Raw genomic sequence first — 17,175 nt, 5'->3', positions numbered from 1 at the left:
ACAGTCTAATAGTGATAGGACAAGAGGAAACGGCTTTAAACTAAAAGAGGGGAGATTTACGTTAGATGTTAGGAAGAAATTCTTTACTCAGAGGATGGTGAGGCACTATCACAGGCTGCCCTGAGACGCTGTGGATGCCTCATCCCTGGAGATATTCAACACCAGTCTGGATGGGGCACTGGGCAGCCTGATCTGGTGTGTGGCAGCCCTGCCCATGGCAAGGGGTTGGAAACAGATGGTCTTTACAGTCCCTTCCAACCCAAGCCATTCTTCGATTCTACGATTCTACTTCAGTAGCTTCTCCAAGTGCTCTATGCACATGAAAGTGATGCTCGGCTGACATCAACGCCCACTTCTTTTGGGCCCCGGCATCCCACTCGGTGTTTGCGAGGTCATTTTTCTGTGCCATCCGCAAGGTTCAGCTGGCAGGGTGTTCTGAATACCTGTACCTTTGGAAGGCTGATGTAGGAGGGAACACGAGGGCGGCGATCCCGAACCCGCACCGTTCCAGGTAACGCGGACCCCGCGGTTTGCCCTGGCGCCTCCCGGGCGCGGCGCCAGGCGAGACCCGACCGCGGTCCCCTCTCCCCGCCGCGACAGGGCGCGGCGGGGCGGGGCGGGACGGACCCGGGCAGCGCCACGTCGCGCTGGGGGCACCGCGCCGCACGCCCCGTCCCTAAAGCGGGGCCGGGCCCCGCCCGCTCTTCCCCCGCCCCGGGTGGGAGCATTGTGGGGGAAAGGGGCCGGAGGCGCCGCATCCACGTTTGCAAGTTCTGCCGCGGCGGGAGGAGGAGCGGGGCGGGCGCGGCCGGCCGCCTTCCCTCGCCGCCGCCGTGCGCGCCGCTGCCCCCTCGCCGCCCTCCATGGCGGGGCCGGCGGCCGTGCCGCGGCGAGGAGTGGGCTGCGGGGCGCTGCTGCTGCTGCCGGCGCTGCTGGTGAGCTGGGCGGCCTGCCAGGCGCCGCCGGTGCCCGCCGCCCAGCCGCCCTGGGACGGCGCCGACGTCCATGTCGAGCGGCGCTTCGTGCCCGAGCGCTGCCCGCGGGCCGTGCGGCGCGGCGACTTCGTGCGCTATCACTACCTCGGCTCCTTCCCCGACGGCACCCGCTTCGACTCCAGGTCGGCGTGCGGCCCCGGGGGCGGGAGGGAGGCAGCGAGCCGCCTGGGGGGCGCGGGGAGGAGGTCGGGGCCTGACCCCGCCGCCCGTCGTGGTCGTCGGGTGGGTGTCCGGCGTGGAGCGGCGCGCACGGCGGGCGTCTGTGCAGGGGGGAGGAAGGCCGGAGGGCTGCGGTCCGGTGAGGGGGCACCGCTGCGGCGGTCGGGCCCGCTTTGGGGCGATTGGAGCGCTCTGCTGCGTTCACCCTGCTACCCCAGGGGCTCCGGGGCCGTCTGGATGTCCTGGTGTGCAGCAGTGTCCCGTCACAGAGCCCAGGGATTTCCTGCCCGCTTCCTTCCGCGCCTTTCCTCCGTCTTTTTGAGGCTTAGCCCTATTAGAATGCAAAGCTTTCAGATTCATCACTAACAGAAACACAGGAGCGGCGCTCGCTCAGAAACGTTTGTGTATATTATCCTTGAGTCAACGTGGACTATCTCCAGCGAAACGCCTCGCCGCCTTCCTCCTGTTGTTTTGGGATCAGGAAGCCTAAACAGTGGGATCAGGAGACCGAGAGGGACACCAGTACTGCTCGCTGCCTGTTTTCTTCTCTGTAATCTCGCTAATCTTCCCCATGCCCCAGGGAAATCATCGTCCTGCAGAGTGCGGTTGTGGAGGGCTCCCATTGCATTGCAGGATGGCTCTGCATGAGGGCAGCATGCTCCCTGCTCACTTGAAAATGCATGCCAGTGGGAAGCAGCCGCCTGTTCAGAGATGTGTTCGTGCTGTATCCACGGACATCCTTGGTCACCCCTCTCATATGCCGAGCTGTGCCTGCAGAGCTCTGCTCTGCGCTACGCACCTGGGCCCCACGGCTGAGCGTGTGCTCGTGGAGCATGGAGGTGTTGGCCGGGCTTCATTCCACGTTCCCGGTGGCGTGGGTGTGAATTGTATGGGGTGGGACTGGGTTGTGCATTGTCTGTCCCCTTGGGCCCTCTAAATGGCAGTGCTGATAGCTGGTGACAGTGCCAGTCTCATCTAAGTCCCTCAGGCATTGAAGTAAGGGAAGGTTTATTCTAATTCTTCAGCTGTTGAAAATGTCCATGGGCCTTAAGCTTCCTGTTCTGTGCAGATGCTCCCAAGCAGTAACGCTTCTCCTCTTGCCAACACACTACTCCCAGCTCTTCCAGTGACAGCTGTTTCACCTAATTAACTGATACACCTCTTTATTCGTTCTTGTTTCCTGCAGGTATTAATGCTTTTATTTCCACAGCCACAAAGGGATCTGAGTTCTTAAGCTTGAATTTAGTTGCCTATGCATCTGCTGTTAGTGTGGTGAGTTCTGCTGGTAGAACCCAGTATTGCTGAGCTGTAAGGGATCGGCCAGGTCAGTTATGCAGAGCTGCACCCTCTACTCCCTGCTTTATTCAGCTCCTGCTCTGCACCGCTGGTTTCTTAATTGCAGGTTTATTTTTGGCAAAAACAATAAAAGAAAAAAACCACAGAAAAACAGTAAAAAACGTTTTGGTTTTAAGTTCATCCCAAACTCAATGCCCCGCTTTATCGGGAGCTTGTTTAAATACTTCCCATGCTTGCGGGCGAGCGAGAGTATCTGTGCCACGGAAAATGAGTGCTGCCTATAGAGGGCTCTCTGTTTTCAGGGGAGTAATTGCCAGGAAGCGGAGAGCTCCCAATGAAACGTCTGAGGGGCTGCTGGGACCTCGGCCTGTTGAGGGAGCTCAGTGTGTTGTGCGAGTGACACCCGCGTCCTCGAAGGAGGGTTTGACATCATTTCCCCTGCAGCATCGCAGTGCTGGCTGCTCACCAGCATTGCAGCAGAACAGGGGCCTTTTTCTTTTCCATGTTTCTTTCTACGTGAAAAAAAAAAAAAAACAAAAACCCTCCTTTAAATCGTGAAAGGAATTTGGGATAGTGAAAGCTTAGAAATAGGCATGAGGCTTTCGAACGCTTCCCGACACAGGTTTATACTTTCCTTTAGAAATGAATAGCGGCAATAAGCTGGGTCCAGCAGAACGGGGTGGTGTGGGGGCTTGGGGCAGCAGCAGGACTGACAAAGCTGGTGTTGATGCTTTGCTGCTTTCAGGACCGTGAGGGAGGCTTTCTTCAACATTTCAGAACAACTTCTTTCGCCATTCGAATGTTTGTGTCTTCTTGCAGCGGAAGATCTCTTAATCAGATAGACAGATTTTCAATCTGGCCGACTTGCTGTTCAACGCACAGCTGTAGTTTTTGCTCTTTATTCAAATTAAGTGAAATGAGAGCTGGGTGTGTGGTGGAGAAAATAGTTAACCGATGGGCAAACTTCACAGTTAGGTCTCAAAGGCACCTTCTTCCCTTTGCTCTAACAGCCACCAAGTATGGTGTCTCGTGTTGCGAAGCTTGTCAGTCTTGTGTAGTGTTTTTTAATGTCGAATACCAGTGTTGACATGTTGAGATCCTATTGTGAGAGCAGCCATCCTTTCACATCCTGCAGCAGCATTTAACCTTCTCTTTTGTCCTGAATTTTTCAGTGCTGCTCCTAGCACTGGTGTATAAATTAATTGTTGGTAGGTGTGGGCTTTGGGTGCCTACAGTGTCCATGGCACAGCGTTGGGATGTGTGTCAGATGAGCGGCGAGCAGCCAACAGAGGGAAGGGTGGGCTGGAGCTTCAGGAACACCTGGAATCGATTGCTCCCTTAGCAGCTGCCTCTCAGTAACCTCAGGCTAACAGGCAAAGGGCGAACTAGGTACAGATAACCTCTCAAAAACCAGCAGAAAAGTCAGTAAATGAACCCGCTGACCTTTTTTCCCTGCTTTTCCCTTTGCAGCTATGACAGGGGGTCCACTTTTAACGTGTTTGTGGGAAAAGGGCAACTTATTGCTGGGATGGACAAGGCCCTGGTTGGCATGTGCGTCAACGAGCGGCGCTTCGTGAAAATACCCCCCAAGCTCGCCTATGGAAGCGAAGGCGTGTGTAAGTACAGTGTGCTGAAGGATGAGCTGGGACTGCAGAGGACTCTCAGGCTGCTAGCCCCGCTAGCTACAGATAGCTGTTTATTTGTATCTATTTTTTTGTCAAATGCTTCTTGTGCTTTGCCATTGCCTGTCTGCACCAGGTCTTGCCAGTGACAAAAGCCACTTTGCTTGCAGACTCACGGGGATAACAAGGGCTAGATCAAGGTCATTTGGGCAGATGGACGTAGTTGATAGCAGTTCATGCTGTCAGATCCTCCTCCCCTTGTGCAGCTGCAGAAGTATTAAGGAACAGGGGGATACAAACCCGCAAATGAAGAAGTTGTGCACCACGGATTGCTTGGGGAACGTGCAGATTGATTCCCTTTACATTGCTGCCCTTTGGAAAACAGGAAATAAACTCCATTGTGTTCTGCTTTTGCAGCTGGTGTGATACCCCCCAATGCCGTGCTCCACTTTGATGTGCTTCTGATAGATCTTTGGAATTCTGAAGATGAAGTGCAGGTTGAGACTTACTTCAAACCTGAGAAGTGCACTCGGAGGGTCCAGGTGTCCGACTTTGTACGATACCATTACAATGGGACCTTCTTAGATGGGACTCTCTTTGATTCCAGGTGTGCAACTGGGTTGTGTGTGCTTGTGTATTTTAGCAGGTGTCTGAATCAGTCGTGTGAAACCATCTTCTTCTCCCACTCTGTTGGTGTAGCAATTAGTGCTATCTGACCAGAAACACAGAGAGTTTTCCCAAGAAATTAAGGCTAGCATCATATAAAAATAATTTATTCAGGGACTGTGGGACAGCTGTACTGACTCAGACCAATAAAACAAACAGCTGTATAATTTCTGCACAGGTATTAGCAGCCCGTAGCTGTATTACTGTCTACTGCAGTCAGCTAATAGTATCACCACTGCAGGATAGCAGTTCATGTTACATACAAGCTTTATAAGTTAAGCAGGCAGAGGTCTAAAAGAAATCGAGCTATTAACTCGTTTATTTTGAGATTTTAAATGTGCAGCATGTGTCCTTCATTAAAGTCCTGCAGAAAATGATGCTTTAACAACAGCTGCCATTCTATTTGTAAGTAAGTTTTCAAAACCTCTGCTAGGTTTCTGAGATAGCTGAGTGTTCTGGGAAATGCTAGGCAGCAAGACCTTGATAAATTAACGAGCAATGTTGATGTTAATAATGTGCAGCAAATTGTGACATATATCGTGCTTAGTGGTTGGCTACTGGGGATTAATATTGTTCCTGCCTGCAGATCTGAGTTGTGTGTTGGCTTTTTCTTTTTTGTTTGTTTGTTTTGTATTTTTAGCCATAATCGGATGAGAACTTACGATACCTATGTGGGAATTGGGTGGCTGATTCCTGGAATGGATCAGGGTCTCTTGGGAATGTGCATAGGGGAGAAGCGCATTATCACGATACCACCTTTCCTGGCATACGGAGAAGAAGGAGATGGTAAAAGTTGTTCTTTTTTTTTGTTAATCTGAGCCATCTATATATTCTAAAGCAAACTTGAGCTTTGACTATTTTAAATTCATGGTCAATGGTCATGGTCATGACTATTGATTTCAGACAAAGGGAACAAAGTGATGGAAAGAGAGGATATAAATGTGTTATGTATGGGATGTAACTGATTATAAGGTTTATTTTTAACATGAGCAGTACATTGGTTAGTTAACATATTGTTGGTACAAATTGTAATCTTTACATACTGAAATCTAATTTCATTTAGAGAATATCAGTTAAAGTTAACAATGGCTCCAAAAAATAGTAGTCAGGTGACTGCATAATTCTTCCAAAGGCTGCCACAGAGAGCAGAAAACAGAAATACACAGGCTATGTTATGAAATTTTGACAAGATCTTGAGCTCACTGATACACGAAGATTATAATGTTATTTTTTATTTGTGTGTTGGTGAAGAGTTATTTTTTTACTGAGAGAGTCAATTTATCCATCTTCAACTTCCATCGTGTAGTCTCCTGTTTTGGTATTAACAGGAGAGGAAGAGCAGATGTACCATATCTGTATCCTAATGGATATTTTAGGCACTTTATTCATAAAGTGTGTTGGAAATAGTGGTAGCTTAAAACATGGAACTCAGATGGACTTAGTGGCATACAGTGACTAAGGTGAGCATTACCAAAGAGCCTTGTTTTTGGTGAGACAGTGGCAGGCACTATAGGAACAGGAGGAAATAACTGAATGAGAGAATTAAGTGACAAACCCACACATAGAATGACTGACTAGAAGCAGATTATGCTGATTTATTTTAGAAGGTGAAGTGCCTGATTTGGCAGTGTTTTTCTTCAGCAAGAATGCTTAAGCTCCCTGTAGAACATGTGCTCTGTCTTACCAGCTTTCTGCTGTCATTTTCAGGTAAGGAGATCCCTGGCCAAGCTTCTCTTGTCTTTGACGTGGTTTTGTTAGATCTCCATAACCCTAAAGATGGTATTACTATTGAGAACCAGCTTGTGCCGGAATCTTGTGAGCGAAGAACCCAAACAGGAGACTTCATCCGATACCACTACAATGGCACGCTTTTGGATGGCACGTTGTTTGATTCCAGGTAACCAAACTGTTTAGCACCACAGATTCCATTTCTAACTTGGTTTGTCTGTGTTGTCCATTATATACTTCTGTGAAACTCTTCGCTATTCCTTCCTTTTTGAAAATTTTGAATGGAGTTGGAGTCCTCTTGTATTAAAAGAAAACACTCCTAGAGCTTTTTTTAAAACTCAAAAGACAGAGGCCTATTTTGTCTTTTGGCAGTATCAGAGACGCCATCTAGAGGTTGAGATCCATCTGATGAAGCTCTACATGCTTCAGACATGCATGCTTGAATAGTCTTTGCTCCACTGAGTTGATATGCCAAGAAGGTAATACTACTGAAGAGAGAGAAAATCAATATGATTCCTATTTTATTTTTATGTCCTGAGAATTGTAGGTCAGTGATCTCGTGGCTAGTTGGAGGTTAATCTCTGAAGCCTTTCTTCTCTATTTGAAAGCTGTCTACATTTTGAAGGCTGGCGCCTTTCAAGACGCAATTCATCAACACAGTTTCTGTGATAAAGGAAGAAGGTTCACTGTCACTTCATCTTCAAAGTGTCATATCCTGTTCATATTCATATTAAAGGGTCATGATTAAAGTGTCATATCCTGGCTTCTTGCGGAATTAATAAGAAAGGCCAGGTCTAACAAGCCTAGGAAGAAATAGAGCGGCTAGCAATAGTTAGTGAAAGCCTTGGAGTTGGCCAGGAAAAAAGAAAGGTCACTAGTACAGGGAGCATTCCAAAAACACAGGTAATGGCTGGGGTCAAGATGTCTAATAATCTTTTCATTTGTTTCATTCTCTGCAATATTCAGCTGCAGAAAGAACCTGGGAAGCTCAGCCAAGGCGGTCTGGACTTAGAGCAGTTCAGCAAGCCCCTGAATTAACTAAGGTTCTGTATTGATCTCCTTCTATCCCAGAGTTACCTCATACAGATGAATTAAAACCTTTCTGCCTTCTCCTCTTTGTGTTTTGCCTTCATGTACCGTGCCTCAAAGAAAGGCAGAAGACAGACACATTCTTCTAGTAAACATTATCATCTGTTGTTGTACGCTTGTTTCACTCTTAACCTAGGTGCTGAAGCATATTCTTAAACCAACACTTAAGTGATTGGAATAGTTAAGAAGGGAGGGATAATGTTGATACTGTTTTGTTGTCATGACTCATTTTAATGCTGTGCATCTCAGGAGAACTTATTTATTCTACCTCCTGCCTGTAGCAGTTCAACAGCATAGCTGTGGTTGCAAAATGAGGTAGGTGTCTCACAAAAATGAACCTGAAATATATCTTGCTAAGCACTTATGAAAATAGGGTTAGAGCAGGGGAAAATTTAAAGGAGAAAACTTTGTTTTTTTCCAGCAATTTAAACTCAACAAATGTCATGTTGTAATAAAGTACAGACATAGGCGAGATTTTGTTCAGTATATAGTAGGGATGCATTTGCAAACAAGCCAGGGTCCCACTATTGGGTAATTAATGACATGTATGCATCACTGACTCGTGAAACTTGGTGGCCTACATTCATGATGATTGCATTGTGTCTCTCTCGTGATGGTTAATGACCACATGTTTGACCTAACTGGTTTAAGAATTGTGTTGCAAGATTGCAAGATTCTGTACTCTCTTGAGCACCTGCCATTGCTAAAAAAGCAAATACTTCTCCACAGCTACTCGCGAAATCGTACATATGACACCTACGTGGGGAAGGGTTATGTGATTGCTGGGATGGATGAAGGCTTGCTAGGTGTCTGCACTGGTGAAAGGAGAAGAATAATAATCCCCCCTCACCTTGGATATGGAGAAGAAGGAAGAGGTGAGATTGACTTTTCATTCAAGAATTCCGTAATTAATGATGTTTCCTTTGCTGTTCAGTGCAGTTGTATGTAGTTAAGATATATAAAGTATTTTGTTCCAACTTTTTGGCGTTCAAAAGGCTTATAAATGAATCTGTTAACTTGTGGGCATGCAATTGACAGGATAACACCCAGAATGTGCAAAATTGCTTTAATTACCCAATAGGCAGGACAATAGGAATGCAGGACAATCTCTCATGTAATTGGTGACCTGGAATCATTTGGATAATTAACGTTTCAGGCAGATTGGTACTTGGTGACCTGAAATCATTTGGATGATCAGTGTTTCAGACAGATTGGTACTCGGGTGCCAGGAACTCTGCAGCGCTGCGGAGTCAGATTCCTTCCTATGTGTCTTAACAAGTGCTGTGTGCTAAAGGAATTAACTGTGTTAAGTTTTCTTCCCCATTCCTTCCACAGCCACAGGTTTTGTGGACACCTAAGCCGCCTCTGTAAACGGTGGATGCATGTAACAGCAAAGTATCTGTGTATGTATAACATACAATTAAAATTCCTTTGGGAAGACCTACTAGTACTAAAAGGATTGCTGTGAGAGGTTGAATATGATAATCCTTCTAGCCAATCACAGTTTTGTGGCTGGTATTTTAAAAGGTACCTCCGGGGTTGATATTTGGAAAAAGTGACTTAGAAGAAAAGCCTCTGTTCTGTGAACACAAATGCTGGGCTGTTGATTTTGGGAATTAAGCTCCTTACCAACAAAACTCATTGCTGGCTTTGGATGTGGCTGCCATTGCTGGTAATGCAATTACACATTATCCTGGGTAGGGGGGAAGAAGTTGCTTGCTATCAGCACGTATTAGGAAAATGTAACCTTTAAGACACAGTGGCATTCCTTGAAGCTTGAGAAATCCTATGAGAATTCTGATGATCGATAATGAGTTGATGTGTGAAACAAATAGCAGTCTCATTTAGGGTGGTCAGAGGAAAATACGTGCTTATTGCTTCATTTCTGAGTAGTTTTCCAGTTCAGAATAATGAATATTTTTTTCCTTCATCATGGAACTGAGTGCAAACTCAGTGCTTTTCTACCGATTCTCTTTCCTACACTGGATGAAACTTGCATCTGTTGCTTGTAGAGGAGATGTAATCCTTTAATTCTGAACAAGAAGAGCAAAATAACTCAGTAGTGGACGTAGAGGGAATTAATACTCCTACTGGGTACAGAACCTGGTCATCATACGACTTTTTGGGTACCATTTCTTTTCCTCCTACTTGCCTAATTTGCTTCTTATCTAGGCAAGATTCCTGGGTCTGCGGTGCTGGTCTTTGACATCCATGTGGCTGACTTCCACAACCCCTCTGATTCAGTCAGCATTACTGTTAACTACAAACCTTCCAACTGCAGCCTACTGAGTAAGAAGGGAGATTACCTGAAGTATCACTACAATGCTTCGCTCCTGGATGGCACTCTGCTAGTCTCGACGTAAGTATATGACCCATTAAAGAAAATGGCTCTGGCAGCGGTGAAGGCAGAGTGAATAGCCTGAAAAGCTATTACATAGATTGTATTTTTATGTCTGCCTGCCTAAGATGTATAGGAGAAGGAAGGCAGTCTATCGTAGTGAGAGAGCCAGGAACAAAGAGGATGTAGGAATGTGCCAGAAAAGAGCGTAAACACTACAGGCAGAGCAATGCAATGATTGTCTGCATGACAGACTGTTCAAATGGCAAATTCAGGAATCTGGGCCCATCATACCAGAACGGCACAGGGCTCTGTGTAAACAAACTATCCAGTTTCCTGGGTAGAGTTTGCACTCTGTTGGTTCAGTGCTCCTGAGAGAGGTCTTGTAGAGGCACTCGGTGTGGTCCTGTTAGAGCTAGCTTCAGGGTGTTGTACAGTAAGTAGTCATCATCATGTCTGTACCGCACATGGGTGCTGGTTTTCCTTAGTGCAGCTGTACTGTTAAAATACGTGGCAGCGTGGAGAAATTATCATCAGGTCGTTGCTGTGATTATAATGTTCCTCTTCATCCTTCCTGTTGACAGTAGGTTTATGAGGATAGCAGAGACTGCTCCAGTCTCTCATATTCAACTAAAGTAAGCCCACAGCACTGTTTGCTGCAGCTTCAATACTTTTGCTAGCTTCTGTTGCCTTTTGGATAGCATTAGTCATCTAAATAATATTTTATTTTTGGAAAGGAAGTTGGAAAAAGCTATTTTTAAACTGGTCATAATTATTATAGGAAGCAGTGCATAGTTTTCACAGTTCACACAATAGCTTGCAGAGCTGAAAAGCTGGCTTATGTCGAAGCACATGATGTTATTGCTGTAGTCAGGTATGTATGCAAGTAACACCATGTATACAAAACACCTTTTATGTGGTAGAAATGCACACTTCTCATTTTGTGGCAGGAGCCAACGAATGCAGTTCATAGAGCATCAAAGATCGTGAATCTCACAGTTCTAAATTTAAGACGGGCCTGCTATCCACTGAATTGTTTTCTTTGCAAATAACACTCTGTTGTAAAAAAAACATGTCCTGCAATGGTAAAGTCAAGCCAAATAACCAAAGACAGGAGACTGTCAGAAGAAAGGATCCTGCTGATGTGGTGCATACTATGTAATAAGTCTTAACACAGCGCACTCTTCTTTTAGAGTTACAATATATGCTTATCTTCTAGGTTCTCTCTTGATAATTACTAATTTTAGGAATAAGCTAGAGCAACAAAGCATAATTTGAAAAATGATAATGTTAAATAACAGTAGTACTCTTATACTTTCCAGCTGCCTTGATAATTCACTTGTTATAGTGAATGATTAATATTAATGGAATGGCTGATGTATGTGAATGTATCCCAGTCTTCATAGGTTTGTAGCTGTGGGACAAATGTACATACATCTGGAGTTCTTAGATCTACTAAAAAAGCCAACATCATTAGTTGAAAATATTTGAGAGGCAGAACATCTTGCTTAGCGATAAACTACTTTGGGTGGTTAATTGGCAGGGTGAATCATTCTAATGGGATTTCTTTCAAGAAACCTAGAATTTTAATACCAGATGACTTATCAACAGCTGGGACACTTCTGTTTGATGTTGTCTATGTCTTGCTGCCTTGAGAAGAGCTTCAGGTAACTGCTTGGTAGAACAGAGCATTGGGCATGAAATTAATTCTTGGCAAAGACAGAACACTAATTAGAAACTGCTACTTACGTGGTAGCTCTGAATAATAGAAATTCTCTACAATATGTTGACTTTTGTTCTTTTCCTTCTCCCCTTGCTCCAGACACAGTCTTGGCAAGACCTACAACATAGTTCTGGGATCCGGACAGGTGGTGATAGGGATGGACATGGGCCTTCAAGATATGTGTGTTGGAGAGCGACGGACAGTTGTTATACCACCTCATCTTGGTTATGGAGAAGACGGAGTGGGTAAGTAAGTGAAACCTATTGCACATCCACTTAGGATCTCTGGAGCATGTATGCAGGTTTTGTTACTTGCTGCGTATTAGGATATAAGGTGAGTAGCTCTTTGCTGCTTGAACATGATTTTTTAGAGTTTTTTCATTTCATTATTTTAGACATTGCCCCCATTCCCTATTGAAAGGAACATACTGTCTGTGTTGCATTTAAGTCATGCTATTGCTGTGGCCAGTGTAGAGAGTATCCCAGTACAAAGGTTAACACATGCTCCAGTAATGTTGCTTTGTCAAAATGGAAAGCTCCAGGCACTCTGGTGTTGCAGAGGGACGTAAACACTGTTCTCACTGATAGGGAATGGGTACTCGCTATGCTGTGTACAAAAGACAACCGAAGCTCAGCGCTAACGTGTTAGAAAATTCAAAGAAAACTCAAAATTCAGAAACCATGTAAAATGTGTAACATTTTATGTTAATGTGTAAAATGTAGTGTAATGTAGTTCTGTAGTTATGTAGAGTAAAATGTGCAACAATTTATGGCCACTGTTGAAACCCCAGGAAGAAAACATTTCAGGCACCTTGGAAAATCCATGTTTTAGATCATTGAGGTTTATCAATTTTTTAATGACAGGACAACAGTAATTAGAAAGAACAATGTAAAAGTGACAAGAACTTTGATAGTTAAAGAACTGAGGGAAAGGGGTCTTACCAGGAGATTCTGAAGCAAAAAGCTCTGGTTTAATATGGAAACAGTTGCAAAGTAGCTATGCTCTTTGAATGTCTCCAGAACAGTTTGTATTTAATAAAAACTGCCAGGCGCCAAACTTCAGGCTTAATGGAGAATTAATTTGTGATAAGTGATAAGGAGGCTTTTCTACTTGTACCTGGTTTCCATGAGAATTATGAAGTAATATGAGTATTACAAATGTATGACATTTTATACCATTGTACAAGGTTATGTAGTTATATATAATACATTGAAAAATACCTTACACAATGGAAAAAAAAATCTGTTATGTTAAAAACCCATTATGAATATACCAGTGGTAGGTAATTGGCATCATACTAATTGTATTTGATATCCATGGTTTGAAACATCACATGATTGTCAGTGCTTTGACATATGCCCACAAATCTGAAGAGCTTGTTCTTGTTGCTGCTGGATAAAAGTTAGAGATGACCTCTGTTTTGCTTTTTCAAGGATAAATTAAGCTCCTTCTGTAGTTTAATTGAGGCAATATACCCAGCTGTTACAACACTGCAGTACGTATGTGTATGTATGTGAGTATGTCACTAACACCTTGATATGCAGTGTATTGGTAAGATAAATTAATTCCTTCAATTTTTACTTCTTAATTAAATAAATGTGGACCCGGTTTCATTCTGAATTCTTCCTTTATATTCACCTCTGCTGAAGGGAGCAGGAGGGTTTGTTGGGCTTGGAATCCCAGGGCTTGGGGATCACAGTAGAAAAGAACTCACTGGAGACAGAAGAGAAATATAATTACGTATTAAAAGCAAATGTCTTCACTTACACTGAAGAGTATAAATACCTCTCTTTGCCATTTGTTGGGACAGAAGGAGAAGTGCCTGGTAGTGCTGTGTTAGTTTTTGACATTGAACTGCTGGAGCTGGTGTCTGGCTTGCCTGAAGGATACATGTTTGTATGGAACGGTGAAGTGTCTTCCAATCTTTTTGAAGAAATAGACCAGAATCATGATGGAGAGGTTCTTTTGGAAGAGGTAAGCTAAGGCAGTGAAAATAATTCCAATGGTTTTCTCCCACTGCCATCACCAAGGTGCTCAGATATTGAAGAATGGGGTCTTTGCTTCACTTTGCTTGCCTTTTTTCACATCATGAGTGTTTTCAAGTTAACAGGAAGCCACTATGTCTGTTTAAATACAGTTATTTAGCTCTAGAGGGAGAAGTAAGGAAAACAAGCAAACAAACAAACGGGAATGGCCATAGTACTTAAGACTGTGTGCTATTGTCTCCTGTGGTCAACATAAGATCTGTAGGGAACGGGCATAATAGGCAAGGCTAGCATTCAGTGATCCTTCAATATATCATCCTTCACAGTGTCTGCTCACTGAAGGTTTTTGGTGAAATCTTGAGACAAAGATTAGCTTGCAGTAGTGCATCCAGGAGCAGTCTAATCACTTCTGGAATCTCCATAGGTGAATGGTGTGCCATGCAATGAACAAGTCCTTCCCCTCACATACTCTTCAAATCTGCAGTGTGAGAATGTCACTCAGTGCCCTAATGGAAATTCTCTTCTCTTTGCCATGCCAGTTTTGATTATATAAATCTCTGTGAGGTCTTCTTCTCAGTTTTCTCTTAACTGAGGAATTTTGTTCGTTTGTTTTTAATTCTCTAGTCTTCCCTGTCATGTCCTCCTGGTCACCTGGCAAGGAGAGAAGGGAAGAGCTCAGGAGACCAGAGGGCGCTTGGCCCAAAGAGTATAAATGAATGTCAAAAGGAGTTCTCGTTACTGAAGCTTATTTAGCAAGTAGTGCCGTAGAGATCAGTGATCAGGAAAGCTGACTGTGAGCTTTCTGTTCATGGCAAGCCAGAAGTATGACTTCTGCCAGCTGTCTGATTAGCTTCAATAACATCATCATATGTGTCAGGAAAAGGATTTTTAGGGAAAACTAAACTTGTAACCTGGCAACCTTTTCATCACTCTTCCCCTCATTGAAGTTACGGGAATTGAATGCAAGGCATAATGCCTGAAGCTACTTTAACAAAATGCATGGTATCCTGATATTTCAGCTCTCATTTCTGTGTTTCATTCTTTTCTCTTGTGCACCATCTTTTAAGCTGCAGGTGGAGGCTTGTTTTCCGATGCAAACTTCTTGTGTGAGCATGCAGAATTAGATACCCTCTCTCCATACAGAACTGTTCCTAAAAGTCACTCTTTTTGTTCAACTCATCTTTCCTACATTCTGGAAAAATAACAAACTGAAACAAAATACCCACAATGATGAGAAATAACTTTTCTGATCGTGAATCCAGCGATCGTTGGAGTAAGTGAGGAAATTCCTCTTGAGCTCCACATAGTGCAATTTAATCTCGTGTCTCTCCTAATTAGTTTAATTTAATTAATTATCTCATCAGTTCTCAGTGTTTGTTCTAAATGAGCTGTTTTCTCCTCCTTTCCCACGCAGTTTTCAGAGTACATTCAAGCTCAGGTTGATTCTGGCAAAGGAAAACTAGCTCCTGGTTTTGATTTTGAGAAGATCGTCAAAAATATGTTCACCAATCAGGACCGGGATGGAAATGGTAAAGTTACCGCCGAAGAATTCAAGCTGAAGGACCAAGAGGCCAAAGAGGGACACGATGAACTGTAAAGCTAAAAGGAATGAAGGGTGCCGAGCTGGCCTACTCTTAGGACGTGTGTACTGGGAGGGGTTTAAGCAAGTGTGTTTCCACAAGGTTAGTGCTCAGCCTGTGTGTGCCCATGCATTGTGCTGGGCAGACTGTTGAAACAGGAGGAGATTTTCAGTTGGAATTGTTAGGTGTATGTAAAAATAAAAAGCAGTCTTAAGTGCCTTAAGAGAGGATGTGTAACCTGATAAAGAGTGTACTGCCAAACATGGCATCGTGAAGCATGCGGTCTGTTTTCACGTTAAAGATTAGAAGTCATCGTGGATCAATACAGTTACTTGGCTGTGTGGTGGGGAGATTCTTACAGAGTGCCTTAAAAAGAATGTTAAGAAACACGCTGTATCTGAAACGTTTCTGCAGGAGAACAAATCAGATATTCCCCATGAAAATAACTACAAATTTTCAGTAGTTGATCCCATTTCCTTTCAGAAGGGATGAGCGCTCTCTCCAGTGACGGAACAAACTCAGAGGAATATCTGCCAGTGGGAGCTCTTCATCTGCAAATTGCAGAACACGTAAATGATTACCACGCCATTGCAAAATTTCCTAAGCTGTGAAGTGAGCAGGTCTAGAATTGTATCCATGTGTGGGGAGGGTTATTACTTCATGAAGTGAGTTTGCCACCCTCTGTTGTATTTAATAACTTTGACTCTTCTTGCTGGCCTGTTAAAACAGTGTTCACTGTTTTAGGGGGTGATTCCCAAACATTTATAGTTGCAACTTAATTTATAGTTTTGTTAGACTTTAAATATTAGTATTACAGGGTCTAAATAGTGTCATAAATACTGGATACAACTGATTGTGTGTTGGGCCTCTGCCTCCTATTTTGGGAATTGTTAGGCTGAGGAGCCATGTGGAGCTCATGCAGCAGAGCAGCCTGGCATGGCGAACAAACAAAAAGACAGTGACAAAATCAAGGAACAGACCCCGTTGTTTACACCTGCAAATGTTCTGGCGTATCCCTCGATATCAGATGAGCCCTGGGAGTGCTGTTTAGATTATGAACTCTTAATACAATCACCCACGAAAGCTCTAAGTGTAGCTGTAGCTGTTTAATGTAAAAATATGCTAAATAGCCATTTTTTTTTTCCTGGAAAGCTGTATGGTTCCCCCCCTCAGTACTTTACATGTAAAGAGCACAAATAGGTATAGTGCAACACTGTCAAAGACACGTAGAAAGGGAGTTGTGTTTCATTATATGCTTTGTGTCTAGTTTCTTGCTTTTCTTCATCTGTACATGTGGGTTGTAAGCTCCCTGAGATGCTCTTTAGAAACTGGTATTTTGATTGGGCAAAAACATTTTGTATTGGTTTTTAATACAGTTGTTGAGGAAAAAGCAGTGAACTATTTTTGGCATTTGATATCATTAAATGTTGGATAACTGATCTTTTTATTAAATAAAATGTTGATTAATTACATATTCTTCTTGGGATTTTGATAGGTGCGGATGCAGTAGAATCATTCTACTTCTAGTTTTTTTTTCTGCAGGGAAAAGAAACTATTTCCAGCTCTGGAGAGGTCTACGGCAGCTTGGAGATAGCAACAGAGAAACAGAAGTGCTCGTTATGCAGCTGTTGTACAACCAACCAGTTACCAAACAGTTCCTGGGGGAAGGAGCGTAGGCTCGGCGGGTACATTGTGCTGGTGTTGACCATGAGAGCTGAGCACAGCCACCGCACATCCCAGCCCCAGCAGTAAATAAATCCCTTGACGGCACCATCCAGTTAAAGGGGGTGGCCTGTGGTGGATTTAGAAAAAAAAAAACATTTTCTATCTCAAAAATGTATAATCATTTTTAAAGTGGAAAGAAACTAGATCATAGAATCATAGAATGGTTTGGGTTGGAAGGGACCTTTAAGATCACCTCATTCCAACCCCCTGCTACAGACAGGGACACCTCCCACTAAACCAGATTACTCAAAGCCTCATCCAGCCTGGCC

The 17,175-nt window shown here is 44.0% G+C and overlaps 1 protein-coding gene across 1 annotated transcript; it reads left to right on the top strand.

Annotated features, from left to right (window-relative positions):
• Positions 1-756: 756 nt before the first annotated feature.
• FKBP9 (FK506 binding protein 9) lies at positions 757-16,653 on the top strand. The gene is made up of 10 exons (NM_204847.3): positions 757-1,117; positions 3,921-4,066; positions 4,490-4,679; positions 5,379-5,524; positions 6,446-6,635; positions 8,285-8,430; positions 9,728-9,914; positions 11,716-11,861; positions 13,427-13,590; positions 15,016-16,653. The coding sequence occupies exons 1-10, from the start codon at positions 864-866 to the stop codon at positions 15,196-15,198; spliced, it is 1,752 nt and encodes a 583-aa protein (NP_990178.3). The 5' UTR covers positions 757-863; the 3' UTR covers positions 15,199-16,653.
• Positions 16,654-17,175: the final 522 nt, after the last annotated feature.

The sequence above is a fragment of the Gallus gallus genome, chromosome 2 (genome assembly GCF_016699485.2).
Source record: "Gallus gallus isolate bGalGal1 chromosome 2, bGalGal1.mat.broiler.GRCg7b, whole genome shotgun sequence".
In the NCBI taxonomy this organism is placed as follows: Eukaryota; Metazoa; Chordata; class Aves; order Galliformes; family Phasianidae; genus Gallus; species Gallus gallus.
The sequence above is the reverse complement of the archived record's forward strand: the minus strand, read 5'-3'. Positions and strand labels throughout refer to the sequence as shown.